At 40.3% G+C, this 18680-nt stretch overlaps 1 protein-coding gene across 22 annotated transcripts in view; it reads left to right on the top strand.

The window, feature by feature from the left end:
* The window catches only part of RGSL1 (regulator of G protein signaling like 1), a 245677-nt gene that overhangs the window by 72054 nt on the left and 154943 nt on the right, over positions 1-18680 (top strand). For 20 of the 22 annotated variants that reach the window (XM_038542213.1, XM_038542217.1, XM_038542216.1 and 17 more), the window contains 7 exons: positions 251-380; positions 2648-2752; positions 3921-4082; positions 5124-6094; positions 12960-13022; positions 13438-13654; positions 17620-17727. In XM_038542213.1, the coding sequence (XP_038398141.1) occupies positions 251-380; positions 2648-2752; positions 3921-4082; positions 5124-6094; positions 12960-13022; positions 13438-13654; positions 17620-17727 (1756 nt within the window). The remainder of the gene's footprint in view (positions 1-250; positions 381-2647; positions 2753-3920; positions 4083-5123; positions 6095-12959; positions 13023-13437; positions 13655-17619; positions 17728-18680) is intronic. The other 2 variants (XM_038542225.1, XM_038542231.1) reach the window with 2 other exon arrangements.

The raw sequence follows: 18680 nt of genomic DNA on the forward strand, positions 1-18680 counted from the left end.
TAACAACTTCCCTCAGGGATAAGGAAATTTTTTGATAAAAGACCAGGGCTTTTGTTCCTACCAATTCATTCACTCGTTTAGGAGCCTCAGCTCAAGTCTTTGCTCTCCTTTGATACTACTTTTAATCAAATACGTATCCTGTGGGCCAGATACTGCAGCTATGAAGTTATTTATTGCCCCTTGCTAAGCTTCATTACTTAGCAGTTCAGTTCCATTTCTCTTTTCTGTTCTCATTTTGTTTGGACTCTAGATTCCAAAGTACAAAGGATTATTGACCTGGTTGGAAAAATACCGGTTACCCTTCTTCTGTAAAACCAACTTGTGTCTCCATTACATTCTCTGTCAGGAGCTCATCAGTTTCATTCAGTCCCCAGAAGGAGGTAAGCATGAGTGGAGAAATATGGGAAACCAGGTTGCATAATGATCCTGTGCCTATTCTATAAGATACTGACTACCCATGTACCCTTAGATGTGAGGGTGGCTCAGCTTGTAATGCAGCAGTAGGTGAAATCTTAGACTGAAAAATTGGTACCTAAAGGAATAAGCAAGAATTAGATAGGTTGTATGTGTTATTTGTCTCACTGCAGCCAAAAATGAGAGAATTACTGGTGGACACAGAACATGGTGAAATTGCCTAAAATATACTGGAATCAAACATAGCTCACTACCTTCATTGCTACCACTTGGTCTAAGTCACCATCATTTCTCACCTGCCTACTGAAATCATCTCTTAATTAGTCTCCCTCCTTCTGCTCTTTTTCTGCTCACAGCAGCCAGAGAGCCTTTTAATACTTAATTCAGATCATGTCACTCCTCTGCTTGCTACTCCCTCCCTCTACCAATGGCTTCTGTCTCAGTATGAAATCCAGTGCCCCTGCAATGGCCTTCAGGGTCCTAGATGTGTGATTCCATTACTTTCAGGACCTCATCTGCTCCTACTCCCCCCAAGCCCCACCCTGCTTACTTACTCCATTTCAGTTATATTTGGTCTGCTTGCAGTTCCTCAAATAGGCTGTACACATTCTCACTTCAAGGCTTTGCATGGACTATTCACTGTCTGGAATGCTCTTTCTGTATATATACACATTGGCTCCCTCTCTCACCTCTTCAGATCTCTGTGCAAATCTCACCTTCAAGGTGGAGGTTACCCTGATGACCCTAATGTCCCAACCCCCTTTACCCTCTCTTATTTTTTCATTTTGTACTTACAATGTTCAACCTTACTAGATAATGTATTTATTGTGCTTATTGTTTATTATCTGTCTCCTTTACAAGAATGTGAGCTCCTTGAGGGCAGGGATTTTCTGTTTGCTCATGTATTCCAAAAACCTAGAATGGCACTAAGTAGTAGACATGTAATAAATATTTGTTGAAAGAATGAATTAATAACATTTCCATCAAAGGCTGAATTGATCATTTGACTCTCAGCTCAACTAGCCAAAGGAAACTATGGTCTACCCTGGGGAAAGTCAAGATTCAGTAGATACCATCAAGTAAAATGTAACAAATGTATATTTGATTGGTAAAATCACTGTCAGGTGGGGATTATAGAAGGCAAGAGGTCTTGGTCGGAGGGTGTTTTTATTTTTATTTATCTATTTATTTTTCATATTCTTTTTTTTTTTTTTACTGGAGTTCAATTTGCCAACATATAGCATAGCACCCAGTGCTCATCCCATCAAATGCCCCCCTCAGTGCCAATCACCCAGTCACCCCCACCCCCCGCCCACCTCCCTTTCCACCACCCCTTTTTAGTTTCCCAGAGTTAGGATCTCTCATGTTCTGTCTCCCTCTCTGATATTTCCCACTCATTTTTTTCTCCTTTCCCCTTTATTCCTTTTCACTATTTTTTATATTCTCCAAATGAATGAGACCATATGTTTGTCCTTCTCTGATTGACTTATTTCACTCAGCATAATACCTTCCAGTTCCATCTACATCGAAGCAAATGGTAGGTATTTGTCGTTTCTAATGGCTGAGTAATATTCCATTGTATACATAGACCACATCTTTTGTATTCATTCATCTTTATTTTTTCTTTTTTAAATAAATTTATTTTTTATTGGTGTTCAATTTGTCAACATATAGAATGACACCCAGTGCTCATCCAGTCAAGTGCCCACCTCAGTGCCTGCCACCCAGCCACCCCCACCCCCCTGCCCACCTCCCCTTCCACCACCTCTAGTTCATTTCCCAGAGTTAGCAGTCTTTCATGTTCTGTCTCCCTTTATGATATTTCCCACTCATTTTTTCTCCTTTCCCCTTTATTCCCTTTCACTATTTTTTGTATTCCCCAAATGAATGAGACCATATAATGTTTGTCCTTCTCCAATTGACTTATTTCACTCAGCATAATACCATCCAGTTATTACTCAGCCGTTAGAAATGACAAATACCCACCATTTGCCCTGGATGGTGTTTTTAATTTGTGGATTGTACTGTGTTTGTGGGTCCCTCATTTTATGCATGTCACTACTGGGTTTGTTTCCTACCTTTAAAAGTAGATAACCCAACTCATCGAACTGGCCACCATTTTTCCTCACTCTGACTGAATGGAGGTCTAGCTGTCTGCAAGGCTGAGAGAGGTACTGGGGGAAGAGCTCATTCTCTCTCTCTCTTCTCTCTCATCATGGACTTTTCATGGCAGCCAAGATGATGAGATGGAGAAAAGCAGACCAGTGGCTACTCCAGAAGTGCATTGGTGGAGTCAGGGGGATGTGGCGCTTCTGTACCTACCTCAACAGCAGTACAGGTAGGTTCTTGGAGTTGTTTCTGGAAACTTTGAAAGTTGTTAGCAGCTTCCAGGAGCACTTATTGACAATAATGTATGTGCATGGGAAATAAAATGTTTTATATTGTTGTTTGGGTTAAGGTCTTTGAAAACAGGCCCACAGTATAGGTTAGGGCAAAAGTAATCAGAGTCCCTTTCTTTTTTATCCATCCATCCATCCATCCATCCATCCATCCATTAATTTAACAGTGTTTGTTGAACACTACTGTATGGCAGCCACTATGAACAAGAGCCATAAATCCCCACTTAATAAAGCTACTACAGGCACACCTGGTTGGTTCAGTGGTTGAGCATCTACCTTTGGCTCAGAACCTGATCCCAGAATCCTAGGATCAAGTCCTGCATCAGGCTCCTGCAGGGAGTCTGTTTCTCCCTCTGCCTATGTCTCTGCCTCTCTCTGTGTCTCTCATGAATAAATAAATAAAATATTAAAAAAAATAAAGCTACCACAATGTGGGGAGACAGACAAGGAACAAGTAAATAAACAAATCCCTATAGCACAAATCTTGGGATCCACTGTTTTCTGTTCTGGTAGATCCAGTGGTTGTTGAGTGCTGGAAGGTCAGCAGCCAGCACTGGCTGACACTCCAGTTTAGCAGCACTACGTTTTATTTAAGGACAAGCCCTATTTTAAGGGTGAAATCCTGGATTTCCAGGAAGCAGGTAGGGAAGAACTAGACAATCTTTTATGTCATTCAGACTTCAGCTTGGCAAAATTGTGAAACAGAGAATGTAGTCCTTGGCACCTTTAGGCTCAATTATTCTTCTAGCAGCTCTTGGTCCATGATAGAGCAAATGTTCTTTTTGGATAAAACTCAAATGTCTCATGATCCATTCTCAGAGTCTTGCAGTTTTCCCTAAAGTGACAGTTTTTCTCACAACAGCAACAAAAGTCACAAAAGATCCTTACCCATTAAGTCCCTTTTCCTTTTTCCCCATGCTTCCATCTGACTCTACATTATAACATTACTAGAGATGATGACTTAACCCAAAGAAGTGACTAATGATGATGTTGGAGGAAATAGAGCAGGCTGGTGGCGGGGTATGGTATCAGCTGCTACACCCAGATGCAACCACTGAAGGGGCAAGATTGGGCTGCAGCTCTGTGCTTACCCTTTCTAATCTGTAGGTGAAGAGCTGGTGGATTTCTGGATCCTTGCTGAGAGGATCTTGAGCATTGATGAGATGGACCTGGAAATGAGAGACCACTATCTGTCCCTTCTCCTTGTACTGAAGGCTACCCATCTGCAGGAAGGCTCAAAAGTAGTAACTCTCTGCAACATGAACATCAGTAAGAATTATAAAGCATATCTGAAGTGAAATCATGGAGGGATATAACAAAGAAATCAAATCAGTGTCTAATAACTCTCAGTCTCTCATTTTGTAGACTGCTACCTTCTCCATTTTCTATGTATCCAGGGATGCCATTGGGAACCCTTAACAAGGAGGGTTTGTAAGAGGCAAGTTATCCTTAAGCTGGTGTGGGCTTCTTCCTGAGATATTACTCTCCAGTGAAGATTGGCTGGAAGGAGGAGGAGGAATTAGGACAGGGTAATTAAACAGCTCCTACATCTTCTGAGACTCTATTGTTTGTCTTTTCAAAATTGAGATTCCCTAGAACAAACTACAGCTTATCAGCCAAATAATGCATGTAGCCTATGAGCTAAAAATGTTTTTATATTTTTAAAGGGTTAAGGAAGAAGGCTATGCAGCAGCACCTGCGTACAGTTCTCAAATACTAATATATTCACTATCTGGCCTTTTACAGGTTTGCCAGCCTCTCCTCAGAACATCAGATTCATCTAAATTTATTTATTTATTAAGTAAGGAGACATTCCTAACCCAAATATAATTGTGTTCCAGAAGATTTGCTGTTTGGGATTGGTCACACTCCTCTATTTATAGTGATAATTGAGAATTTATGACATTAAAATCAGGGCTAGTAATGACTTTTTCAAATTATCTGGTCTAAATCCTTTCATGCAGGCAGATGTGACTCTAAGAAATCTCATTCTGAGATACATGTCTCTTCTTAAATATATATTTTTTGTGCCTTTTGCTCTTCTTTACAAAAACATCTAATTGTCTAAGAAATAATTCAAGGAATCCCATAAACTGGCTTATTTCTATGGGGAAGAAGGAAGGTAATCAAAGAAAGGGGTCACTATTCCCTGAGAAAACCCTAAAAATGTCTTTACTATATATTCATACTGTCCACACCCCAAGATTGCATGAAGAACAAATAAAATGCTATACACAATGACATTTGGAAAAATTCAAAAAAACACACCCAACATTATTTTCATCCTTCATGTCTCTCTATTCTTTCCAGAGTCCCTCCTGAACCTCTCCATCTGGCATCCCAACCAGTCAACCACCAGGAGGGAGATCCTGAGCCACATGCAGAAAGTGTCTCTGTTCAAACTTCAGAGCTATTGGCTCCCCAACTTTTACATCCATGCCAGGACGATTATGGCCAAGGAAGAATCATGCCAAGGTTTGATGCAGGAATATGAGACTCGCCTGTGCACTGTTTGCTGTACTCATGTCGGAGGACTCCCTCTAAACATGAGCATCAAGAAGTGCCATCACCCCCAGAAACAGTACTCGAGCAGGAAGACCAAGAGGAGGATGTGGCAATTGATAGACCATGGCTCTACTCTGGAAATGGATACTAAGCCAGATGCCAACATTATTCCACCCCAGGAGATGTGTTCTAAGGAGGACATATACAAATACCTACAAATGCCTTCCCCAAAAGTGACTTCTTCAAGAGAGCGAATAATCAGTTCCCTGGAAAAGGATATTCTCTGTGCCAGGAAGTCCAGCATGAAGAAGAAATCCAAAAGCCACCTCTACATGGAGGGCCTCTTTGAGACAGCATTCTCTACACATCTGAGGACTGTCACCCCCATCATCAATCACTCCCCCCAGATGACTATCAAGAAGTCCATTAAGCAAAGCATTTCCTTAGGGTACACCCACTGGGCCTTGTGTGCTGATGCCTATGCAGGGAGTCCCTTCCGGGACCACCTGAAAAAGCAGGATTTGAAAGTGGAGATACAACTCCTGGACCTCTGGCAGGAGCTGCACCATTTCCTCAGTGTCCTGATGAGTACCAGGAAGACTGGGAATGCCACCTTTCGGCACATGCTGGGCAACCGAATTTGTGAGCTCTATCTGAATGAACAGATTGGTCCATGCCTACCACTCAAATCACAAACCATTGAAGGCCTGAAGGAGATGCTGCCTTCTGGGGAAGTAAACCCCTGGATACCCAGAGCCCAGAGAGAGATCTGCAAGGTAGGCTAAGCCCCACAGAAATGGGTTAGTATCTGGAAGATTAGGTCAAGACTGACCAAAAACCCTATCTGGTCATCTAGACTGGTTAAGTTAATGATATAATATATCAAAGAGTTGGTTGATCTCTTAGGAAAAAACTATGCGAATTCCCAAGAAACAGCTAAAAATCCAAAATAGAATGGAAGTGGCATAGTGGTCAACATCCACTTTTTATTTCTTCCTTAATTTCCCCTTGTGTGGAATCTCCCAAATCTATGAAACCTCAGAGTGTTCTACTGAAGAAAGTTCTAAGAATTCTGTTCTAAACATTATATATTGAAATGCAGGGTCTCCCTTTCCTAGACTAGCCATCAAGGAAATGGGCCAGTTGGTAGGAGTTTGTTCTTATCCCAAAACATTAGATAAAAGCATGCAACTATCCTGAAGACTCACAGGAGATAAGGGCCATAGCCTGACTATTGTATGGTCAAGATCTTGGCAGAAAACAAATGGAAGAATCGAATTGAGTAATAGATTAAAGCCCAACACAAGGATCTGCTTACAAAGGAAAGGGCAGGAGGGTAGGGAAAACCACAGGAGATAATATAATACCTCAGGGCCAGTAAGGATGGGTCACTTTTTTCCCTCCAAGGTCTGAAGAATTGAGAAGAGGAAGCAGTTTTCAGAACCAGGAGAGAAAGAGCTATATGGTATGGGACACTTGGCAGGAACTCTAATTGTCAGAAGAAGTGTATAGCCATTCCTCAGTGATATGGCCAAAAAGGGTCAAGGGGAATAGCTAATCCCAAGCTCACTCTCCTCCTGCTTTCCCATCTCCTACTAGGTCTTTTAATTAGATCAGTCCAACCTGAGGTCAAGGAGGTCTATACAGGTTAATTTTCCAAGGCACAAGCAGGGTGAAGAAGGATAGAGAGTATATCTGGAAGGGCAGGTGTATATAAACAACTTATTTAGTGCATTAAATAAAATGTGTTTGCCTTATAAAGCATGTTCCCACCCATTACCTCTTTTAGGCTTCTGAGAACCTCTGAGAGGCAGAGTAGTTCTGTTGCCTCTGTTGTACAATTGACGTAAATGAGACTCCTAGAGGGTTAAGTGGGTTAGCCCAAAAGCACACAGCAGGTTAGTGGAGAAACCAGGAGGTCTTGGTTCTAAGTCTAGCACAATTTCCAGTACATCTTAGTTATCCATAGCTGCACATTGAGTAGTGTATGACCAAATCAATCCAGTGGGTACACAGCCAAAGCTCTTCTTTGCATAGTTCTTTAGTGAAAGGCCAGAGGCCCCACTTTTCTTTCTGTAAGTATTTGGAATTAGAGGCTTATACTGGGGCTGTGCTTCCTGGATTAGCAGATCCACACAGAAAAGCCCCCTGCCTGGACCTTGGTCTTCAGCAAAGATATTGATGGTATTTGTATTAGGTAAGACTAGCTATCACAGTTTCTCAGGTTAAAGATCTTGATATCATCCATGGCTTGTCCTTTTGTCTCATACCCATGTTTAGTCCTGTGAATCCTGTTGAATCCAGTTGGTTCAACCTTAAAAATATATCCAGAATCTGGCATTCTTCCCCTTCCCTGTTACAACCACTCTTGTCCAAGCCCCATCCAGTGTTAGTTATCTGGGTTACTACAGTGGCCTCCTAACTGATGCCTATGGATTTGTCCTTGCAGATGACAAGAAGGCTCATTTCCACACTGGCAGGGTGATCTTGCGAAAGCATAAGTTGTGTAATTTAACTGAAAATAAGTAAAAGGAAGTAATTGGGGACGTTGAAAACAGATGGCTTTCTGTCTTCAGTAAGATCCAAGGTCCTTGCCCAAACTGACAAGGCCTACATAATCTCTCCTGGACACATCACTCCAGCCATGCCAGGTATATTGCCAGCTCAGAAGCAGTGCTCCCACTGTGTGTAATGTGCAGATGCTCATGCAGCTGTGCCCCCACTCCTTCAGCTGTGTTTGCTCAAGTTATCTCAGTGAGGCCTTCCTTACCCACTTTATATAAAATTTCATCCCATCCCCATTTTATTTTTCTCCTTAGCACTTATCATCATTATCCAGATCCAACATCCATTCTTACATATATACATACACTCTGTGTGAATGTGTGTATAATGCATGTGTAATCCTTACAATGTACATATATGCATATGTGCATACCATATACATCTGTTATGTATACATATGCTCATATTATTTTTCAGATACATAATATTATGTATATATGTTTAACTTATTTTGCTTATTTTCTTTCTCCTTATGAGGGTGGGGATTTTCATGTTTTGTCAGTACTGTCTCCCCCAAATCTGGAACACTATCTTGGGGTATGGTATTCAGTGCTTGATAGTACAGATAGACATTCATACTCAATAGATGTTGGTTGAACCAATCAACCCAGTTAGCAATGGCCCCTCTTTTGGCCTTGCCCAAGACTCTTTTTGCTTGTTGGAGACAAATAGATTCTATGAGAACTTGGATTTTCATCCATCTCTTCAACCAACTTCCAATTATCCAGTCAACCTTTGTAAAGTGCCAATAGCATGCCCGCTGATATGTTCATTTCCTGACTTCTGGCTCAACAATGTAGAAACACAGTCTACATGGAGTAGGAGGACAAGTTTTAAAAATTCTGGCTGTGTCATTGTTTGGCTATGTGGTCTTGAACAAACCCAAAGTCTAAATTCTTGAATTTAGAATTCCCTAGGTCTTTTAGTCCTCATATATAAAATGAGAATTGGGACAAAATCATATTTGATCATATTTGTTGGATTTAATAAGTTTACAGATACATTAACAATACTATAAAAGGAAATAGGTAGAGAGAAGTGGGTATGAACCTGGAAGACAGAACATCAGCTTAAAAATTTCCTTGGGTTCTAACCAAAGAAGGGAGATTGAGAGAAGATACTGAAAATGGTGAGAGTAAGGGGTTCTATGAACACTGGAAAATATTTACTGTCTGGCCTCTTTTACATTGCTTTCAGGATGGGACAGAAGAGTTTAGCAAATGATGGACAAATTGAATTCTGAAGGAAACTCTGATACATTCTAATGAAAAATAATTATAGAAAAAATACATATATATCACAAATAGGTCAAATTTTAAAAAGTAATTATAGGTTAATAGGTCAAATTTTAAAAGTAATTATAGGTTAAGATATTGTTTTATTATATTTATTATTAGTAGTATTATTTTGCTACAAATCTGACTATTCTAATGGAAAATGTTCTATTAAGCATTGTTAAGATACCAATTAGATCACTTATTCACTAGTTATTAGAGTCATAAGTCTTTTAAACTAGAAGGAACATTAGTAGGATACCCCTTTCACACATGTTTATTTATTATTTATATTTTATATATGTATTTAGAGATTATACATTGGTCAATCATATTGTATTACAGTATATATTGTTAGTATTCAATCACTGAGCTGAATTTCCTTAGGAATATACTTCACTCCAGTTCCCCAGTTCTGATGAAGTTTCTAAAACTTGTACTCTTAGACTCACCTTCTGGCAGCATGACTGGTGTGGTTTGTAAAACCAGTCTTACATTATTTAAAAAGTATTGCTGTTGACTCATTCCCTGTAAAATAATGCCTAGACTACTTAGCAAGCATTCAAGTCCCTCGTGAAATCCCAACCAACCTTCACTGCCTCAACCCTTGCCACTACCTCACTCCTGAGCTCTTTGCAGAATGCTGCAGCTCAGCCATGCTGGAGTACTCATCATTTCCAAACATGTCCTTTCCCATCTCTGTGCTTTTGCTTAAGTTCTTCCTACTGCCTGGAATGCCCATTACTCAACTTCCATATACTAAGCTCCTACTTATCCTACAAAATACAAATTCTGGTTTAAATTTCCTTGCCTTTATGAATTCTTTCTGGATTTCCTGGACTCAAAACAAAAATAAATGTTCCCATGTTTCTGCTCCCAGAGAACTTTGTTCACCTTTGTATGGTAGCATGTGCTTTCCTGTGCTGCTCATCATGCTAGAAAGTGAGCTCCTTGAGAACAAGGTTTATAGCATATTGATCTGTGTATTCTCAGCCATTTGCATGTGCTTGGCAGATAGGAAGCCCTAGGAACTATTTGTCAAATAAATGAATGAAGATGAGAGTACAAAAAAATAAACCTAGCTAAGCACTAACTCTTAGGTTTTTTGTTGTTATTGTTACTTTCTGTTTCTTTTAATGTGATGAAAGAACCATATGATCCTCTCAATAGATGCAAAGAAAGCATTTGACAAAATACAGCATCCATTCCTGATTAAAACTCTTCAGAGTGTAGGGATAGAGGGAACATTCCTCAGCATCTTAAAAGCCATCTATGAAAAGCCCACAGCAAATATCATTCCCAATGGGGAAGCACTGGAGGCCTTTCCCCTAAGATCAGGAACAAGACAGGGATCTCCACTCTCACCACTGCTATTCAACATAGTACTGGAAGTCCAAGCCTCAGCAGTCAGTCAACAAAAAGAGATAAAAGGCATTCAAATTGGCAAAGAAGAAGTCAAACTCTCCCTCTTTGCTGATGACATGATACTGTACATAGAAAACCCAAAAGCCTCCACCCCAAGATTGCTAGAACTCATACAGCAATTTGGTAGTGTGGCAGGATACAAAATCAATGCCCAGAAGTCAGTGGCATTTCTATACACTAACAATGAGACTGAAGAAAGAGAAATTAAGGAGTCAATCCTATTTACAATTGCACCCAAAAGCATAAGATACCTAGGAATAAACCTAACCAAAGAGGTAAAGGATCTATACCCTCAAAACTATAGAACGCTTCTGAAAGAAGGAAGACACAAAGAGATAGAAAAATATTCCATGCTCATGGATTGGAAGAATTAATATTGTGAAAATGTCAATGCTACCCAGGGCAATTTACACATTTAATGCAATCCCTACCAAAATACCATGGACTTTCTTCAGGGAGTTGGAACAAATCATCTTAAAATTTGTGTGGAATTAGAAAAGACCCTGAAGAGCCAGGGGAATATTAAAAAAGAAAACCATAGCTGGGGGCATCACAATGCCAGATTTCAGGTTGTACTACAAAGCTGTGGTCATCAAGACAGTGTGGTACTGGCACAAAAACAGACACATAGATCAATGGAACAGAATAGAGAATCCAGAAATGGACCCTAACTTTATGGTGAACTAATATTCGACAAAGCAGGAAAGATTATCCACTGGAAAAAAGACAGTCTCTTCAATAAATGGTGCTGGGAAAATTGGACATCCACATGCAGAAGAATGAAACTGGACCATTCTCTTACACCATACACAAAGATAAACTCAAAATGGATGAAAGATCTAAATGTGAGACAAGTCCATCAAAATCCTAGAGGAGAACACTGGCACCACCATTTTTGAACTTGGCCACAGAAATTTCTTGCAAGATACATTCATGAAGGCAAGAGAAACAAAAGCAAAAATGCATTATTGGGACTTCATCAAAATAAGAAGCTTCTGCACAGCAAAAGAAACAGTCAACAGAACTAAAAGACAACCTACAGAATGGGAGAAGATATTTGCAAATGACCTATCAGATAAAGGGCTAGTTTCCAAGATCTATGAAGAACTTGTTAAACTCAACACCAAAGAAACAAACAATCCAATCATGAAATGGGCAAAAGACATGAACAGAAATCTCACAGAGGAAGACATAGACATGGCCAACACGCATATGAGAAAATGCTCTACATCACTTGCCATCAGGGAAATACAAATCAAAACCACAATGAGATACCACCTCACACCAGTGAGAATGGGGAAAATGAACAAGGCAGGAAACCACAAATGTTGGAGAGGATGTGGAGAAAAGGGAACCCTCTTACACTGTTGGTGGGAATGTGAACTGGTACAGTCCCTCTGGAAAACTGTGTGGAGGTTCCTCAAAGAGTTAAAAATAGACCTTCCCTACGACCCAGCAATTGCACTGCTGGGGATTTACCCCAAAGATACAGATGCAATGGAACGCAGGGACACCTGCACCGCGATGTTTATAGCGGCAATGGCCACAATAGCCAAACTGGGGAAGGAGCCTCGGTGCCCATCGACAGATGAATGGATAAAGAAGATGTGGTTTATGTATACAATGGAATATTACTCAGCTCTTAGAAATGACAAATACCCACCATTTGCTTCGACATGGATGGAACTGGAGGGTATTATGCTGAGTGAAGTAAGTCAATCGGAGAAGGACAAACATTATATGTTCTCATTCATTTGGGGAATATAAATAATAGTGAAAGGGAATATAAGGAATATAAGGGAAGGGAGAAGAAATGTGTGGGAAATATCAGAAAGGGAGACAGAACGTAAAGACTGCTAACTCTGGGAAACGAACCAGGGGTGGTAGAAGGGGAGGAGGGTGGGAGGGTGCGAGTGAATGGGTGATGGGCACTGGGGGTTATTCTGTAGGTTGGTAAATTGAACACCAATAAAAAAAATAAAAAGAAGAAGAAGATCCTTAAAATAAATAAATAAATAGATAGATAAATAAATAAATAAATAAATAAATAAATAAATAAATATCCTTGGTTTTTAGGACCATTTTGAGAATCAAATGAGATGGTACTTTATTTAGAAAAGAACAGGGGAGTACAAAGATGTCAAGTACTTGTCTTTCAGTAAATTGCTATTATTTTCTTAAGTAAATATCAACTACCATTCTCTGAGATTCAGAAGGAGACTGCACGAGCTGCCATATTCAGAGACACATAGATTGTCTTGTGGTTGAATCAGAGAATCCAGAATCTGCAGCCTGCTTTTCTCCCACATGAACACTGGCACAAGAGATGCAGCAAACAGCATCACCTTGTAACACTTATGTCCTCTTTGGATTTCAGATGCTCAGCTCCTGGTACGATGAATTCCTGGATGAAGAGGACTACTGGTTTCTCATTTTTACAGTAGGAGGGACCTTGAGTTGGGGAGAAATCATGAGGTTGTGGGGAGAAAAAGAGTAACTGTTCCCTTAGAAGCCTTATTTGTCAAAGTAAATGAAATGTTTATTTTTCCTAGAGGCCACTAGGTGTTGACAAGGTCCCTGATGTTCTAAAGATAAACCTTAAGGAAAAAGACTCAAGTGCAATAGCTGATTTTGAAGAAGTCACATTCAAATAGAATTTCTTCCTTATAGAAATGGATTTAATTAGAAGAGGGTGGAGGGTGGTGTGTAAAGGAGCAATGGTTCTTAACAAAATGAAAGCAATCAGCAGCATAAATGATGTGACAAGGAGGCACAGGGGACTGGGCTGTTAAAAAATCTTACTTCTGGTCTAGCTCCTATAGCAGGTGCTCTCTGCCCTCATCCTCTTCTCTTAGACCAAGTTCAGCAGCAGCCGATGGCATAAAAAAGGATCTATAAATAAAGAAGAGAACATTCTTCTTTATAAGAGGTGTGAGGAATCCCTGGAGTTAAGCCAGGGTTTGGCTAACATGGAGAAAATGGATTCTATGCAGTGGCAAAAGATAGCTACTGAGGACCTGAGACAATGTGGGTCTCTCCAGGTAGAACTGAACTCTCCAGTGTTCGAAGCAGGTAAGGGCAGTCACCATAATTTTTTGATCCTAATATATAAGCAACTGGGAAATATTAATATTTAACATTTAGTGAGTGTTTACTACATGTCAGCACTGTCCAATGCAAAGATTACCTCATTTGATCTTCAAAATAACCTGTGAGGTAAGTACTGAGTAACTGAGGCACAGAGAAGATAATTGACCTTCCCAAGGTCACACAGTAAGTGGCAGGGCCAGGATTTCACTGACTGACTGGCCTCTTCTAGCTCTGAAGGGAGCCAGAGCACTGAAGTTTGGCCAGACTCATGTCCACCAAAGCATCACCTCAGTTAAAGAATAATTCACTTTTGTACATCTGATAAGCATGGTCCCCTTTACCACACTTCCTCCAGAGTCAGGTTCAAAGCATTTCTGTGAATATATTTTTAATAGCTACTGACCTCGCCCAACATAACACAGTAGCTGACTCACGGAGTAGAGAGGAGTGGTTGGGAACACAAGGCTCTGCTGTCCCAGAGGTCTGGGTTATATCCTAGTTCTCCTACTGACTAGAAACTTAAGCATTTAAGTATTTAAATGTATTTAACCTCTCGTTAAGCCCTAGTTTTCGCATCCTTAAAATGGGGCTAATAATAATAGATTTGTTGTGAAGAAGACCCCAGGTCACCTATGAAAGCTATTACCACAATGTTTGGCAACAGTAAAAGTCCATAATGTCAGCCATTAATATCCAAATTGAACAAAAAAAAAACTGAAGCAATCAGAGTACTGCAGCATTTCTTTTTTATATAAATTTATTTTTTATTGGTGTTCAATTTGCCAACATATAGCATAACACCGAGTGCTCATCCCGTCAAGTGCCCACCTCAGTGCCCGTCACCCAGTCACCCCCACCCCCCACCCAACTCCCCTTCCACCACCCCTAGTTCGTTTCCCAGAGTCAGGAGTCTTTTATGTTCTGTCTCCCTTTCTGATATTTCCCACTTATTTTTTCTCCTTTCCCCTTTATTCCCTTTCACTATTTTTTATATTCCCCAAATGAATAAGACCATATAATGTTTGTCCTTCTCCGATTGACTTATTTCACTCAGCATAATACCCTCCAGTTCCATCCATGTCGAAGCAAATGGTGGGTATTTGTCGTTTCTAATGGCTGAGTAATATTCCATTGTATACATAAACCACATCTTCTTTATCCATTCATCTGTCGATGGGCACCGAGGCTCCTTCCACAGTTTGGCTATTGTGGCCATTGCTGCTATAAACATCGGGGTGCAGGTGTCCCGGCGTTTCATTGCATCTGTATCTTTGGGGTAAATCCCCAGCAGTGCAATTGCTGGGTCGTAGGGCAGGTCTATTTTTAACTGTTTGAGGAACCTCCACACAGTTTTCCAGAGGGACTGCACCAGTTCACATTCCCACCAACAGTGCAAGATGGTTCCCCTTTCTCCACATCCTCTCCAACATTTGTGGTTTCCTGCCTTGTTCATTTTCCCCATTCTCACTGGTGTGAGGTGGTATCTCATTGTGGTTTTGATTTGTATTTCCCTGATGGCAAGTGATGCAGAGCATTTTCTCATGTGCGTGTTGGCCATGTCTATGTCTTCCTCTGTGAGATTTCTGTTCATGTCTTTTGCCCATTTCATGATTGGATTGTTTGTTTCTTTGGTGTTGACTTTAATAAGTTCTTCATAGATCTTGGAAACTAGCCCTTTATCTGATAGGTCATTTGCAAATATCTTCTCCCATTCTGTAGGTTGTCTTTTAGTTTTGTTGACTGTATCCTTTGCTGTGCAAAAGCTTCTTATCTTGATGAAGTCCCAATAGTTCATTTTTGCTTTTGTTTCTCTTACCTTCATGGATGAATCTTGCAAGAAATTACTGTGGCCAAGTTCAAAAAGGCTGTTGCCTGTGTTCTCCTCTAGGATTTTGATGGAATCTTGTCTCACATTTAGATCTTTCATCCATTTTGAGTTTATGTTTGTGTATGTGCAGCATTTCTTAAACTTCAACCCACAATAAACACATTTGACTTCAGGGAACATGTACTTGTATATATGTGTGTGCATATATATGGAACAACATTTTCACAAAGCAATATTACCCTTATTATGTAAGATGATTTCCCCTAATATTCTCTATTCTATTTTTAAAAGCTGATAATGACAGTTTTTTGACATATTATGGAGTCGTGACCTGCACTTTTAAAAACACAGAGGAGGAGTAAGCCAAAGCTTTGAAAATTCAATTCCACCACTCCCTTGCTCTGTGAGCCTCAGCGAGTCACCTCATCTCTTTGAGCCTCATTTCCTCCAATATACAGTGAGGATAATGGCCCCTCCTTGGTAGAATTGCTGAGGGAATTGAAGGCAATGCATTTACACTGCAAGCGGGTGCTCAATACATATTTGGTAGATTACACTAAAAAAATGTAACATTCTATTTTTTAAAGCTTTTATGTGCACTCCATATATAAAACAAGGTGCCTTAAATGCTTGCCTCTCAAGAGCCATGCTTGGGCATGAGTTATTTAAATCTAGCATGAACAAGTCCTCTGTTTCCTATCAGAGTTTCACCTTCTCATGCCACAACCTGTTCAAGAGAAAAGTGGAAGAAAGGATGGCTGATAAATTTCACCACACACATAGTTGGCAATAGGCATGGTTGGTGGCCTTGGAGTGCCAGGGATGACCAGAAAGAGTGGGAATTACTTTCCATGAAGCTGCTTCTTCCCTCCCCCAACACACATCATTATTCCCTCAACCACTGCCTTTTTGGAATGCAAGTCTGACCTGATAAGGTCCTCCTGTATATTTGCTCAACCCAGGGCCCTGACTCCCAAATGGACTGATGCCTCCACTCAGGATGCACCATAAACTCACAGAGCATCAGAGCTAGAATACTTCTCTCAGATTTCATATGGAGAAAATGAGTCTCTGAGAAGTGGAAAGACTTGGCCAAGGTTAATAAGGGAGAGATTGGTCCAGGACTAGAAATCTGGATCTATTGTAGGAATGATCTACTGCTCTTATAACTTAACAGCCAGATTCACCTGGCTGAGAGAGGAGAATGATAACAATGACAAAGCTGACATAAGGACAACTAATCTTTGTGGGTCCCTCCCCCAGCATTCCTTCTAGACTCCACCAATATAATCTTCAGAAAGTATTGGACTGCCTTGGGAGAGTTTCTGGAGAACTGTGTGCAATTAGACTTATTTTAAACCCCAGAACTCACAACATGATTGAGTGTTTTCACCTTGGTAGGAGGTAAGGTGCTGCTAATCTGTATCTATTGTCTAGTACATGACTAGAAGGAAGGCTGCCTCATCTTATTTTGGATACAAAAAGGTATTCCCTCTCAATTCATTATGTATAACTAGAAATAACGTATGGCTATTTCTAGAAAAAATAATTTTCTCTCAAAGGACAATGATTTGCAACTATTAATGATAATCACATATATGAACTGTCAATTCTGAAAGTAATTCCCAAAGACAGAGCCAAGCAAGAGAGAACCGTTCCTAGCATGTTATTTGCCATATACAATCCCTAAGTGTATCAAATTCTTTGAAGCAATAGCAGAATGTTTGGAATACATTTGCAATTCCTTCCCATAACAGATGGCTGCTTCTAAGGGTCAATATTCATTTGGATAAATTACTTCTTGTATATGTGTTAAATATTAGTATTTCTTTCAAAACCATAACTCAGTTACCTCAGCATCCTTCAGGCAGAAAATCTCCATGGGTCAGGGGTCCCCAAGAAGGGGGGCAGTGTTCTAACATTCTGGAGAGGAGGGAAAGCTATATTCCCTTACTTCTGATTTGGCTTGAGGAACTTATATTCTTTGTGTGAACATTTTATTAAAACATTCTTATCTTAGTTAAATAATATTTTAAAGGTAATATCCTCAATAAAATTGCATGAATCTTTGAGCCAGAGTGGACAATCAGGCTCTATTCCTTTTTTCCCTACTTGATAGACATAGAGAAAATGTCCTTTGAGGAACTCTGCTATAAGTATCCAAAGGTGGCCATACAGAGAATCAGTGATGACTACAAAATATATTGTGAAAAAGCACCTAAAACAGGTAAGTATTTAAAACTCAAAGATAAATCGGAGACAATCAGGTAAGAGATTCTCCAACCTCAAGAAGCATAAGCCAAGAGAGGAACTGTGCTTCTTTTGAAATGAGGGATGGTCAGGGAAGAATTGCCATGTCTTTTTTCTTCTACACAGCCATAGAAGGGCATCCTGAAACTGACAGGCAATTATAAATGAATGAAGGTGGTGATGAAAATTGTTAATTCCTGCTTTCTCACTTAGTTATCACTCTGGGGTTTTAATTAATGCAGATATGTCTTCTACTGAGTTCATTAGAGTTAGAGATGTGTGGAAGGAGGTTTGTTGGTGTGTGTTCCTAGTATAACGCCTTTAAAGAAATGAGGAAAGCAGAATTGGCAGAGGTAGATGTTGAACTGCAAGGCAGTTACAATAGACCTCAGCAGATCCCATAGAAGAAGCTCAAAAGCTAGGATGGCCTTTCAGAGTCCTCCCTTACTGAGACAAAGGACCTTTTTTTTTCTTTTCACTTTCACATTGACTCAAAAGGGATTTGGCTGACCAAGGGGAGGATACAACCTTGGGTCAGGCAACACCCTTTGGCTGAGGCAATGCCCAGAGGGGGTCTCAACTATGAGCTATCTGTATCCAATACTCCAGGTAGCTGGGAATGGGTGGTTAGATCCTAAAAGGAGGATCTGAGTTGTGCACTAGCCGTGCACCACCGCACCCTGTTGACTTTTTTGTATGGAAACTTCACTCCATATTGGAATAGTTACCCCAGAATTCTGGTTGGTTTCTTTTTCCTAGGGAACTTATACTAGAAGAGCTCACTCACTCTCCTAGAGCTTATCTGGAGACCACACCGAATACTCTTCTTCACCCTTCTTTGCTACCCATCCTAGAGTTCCTTTATTCTCAGATAGTGTCTCTGCTGGTCTTAGGGGACTTACCTGGGAGGATGACATACATTGTCATCCC

This window comes from Canis lupus, chromosome 7, assembly GCF_011100685.1.
Source record: "Canis lupus familiaris isolate Mischka breed German Shepherd chromosome 7, alternate assembly UU_Cfam_GSD_1.0, whole genome shotgun sequence".
NCBI classification, from domain to species: domain Eukaryota; kingdom Metazoa; phylum Chordata; class Mammalia; order Carnivora; family Canidae; genus Canis; species Canis lupus.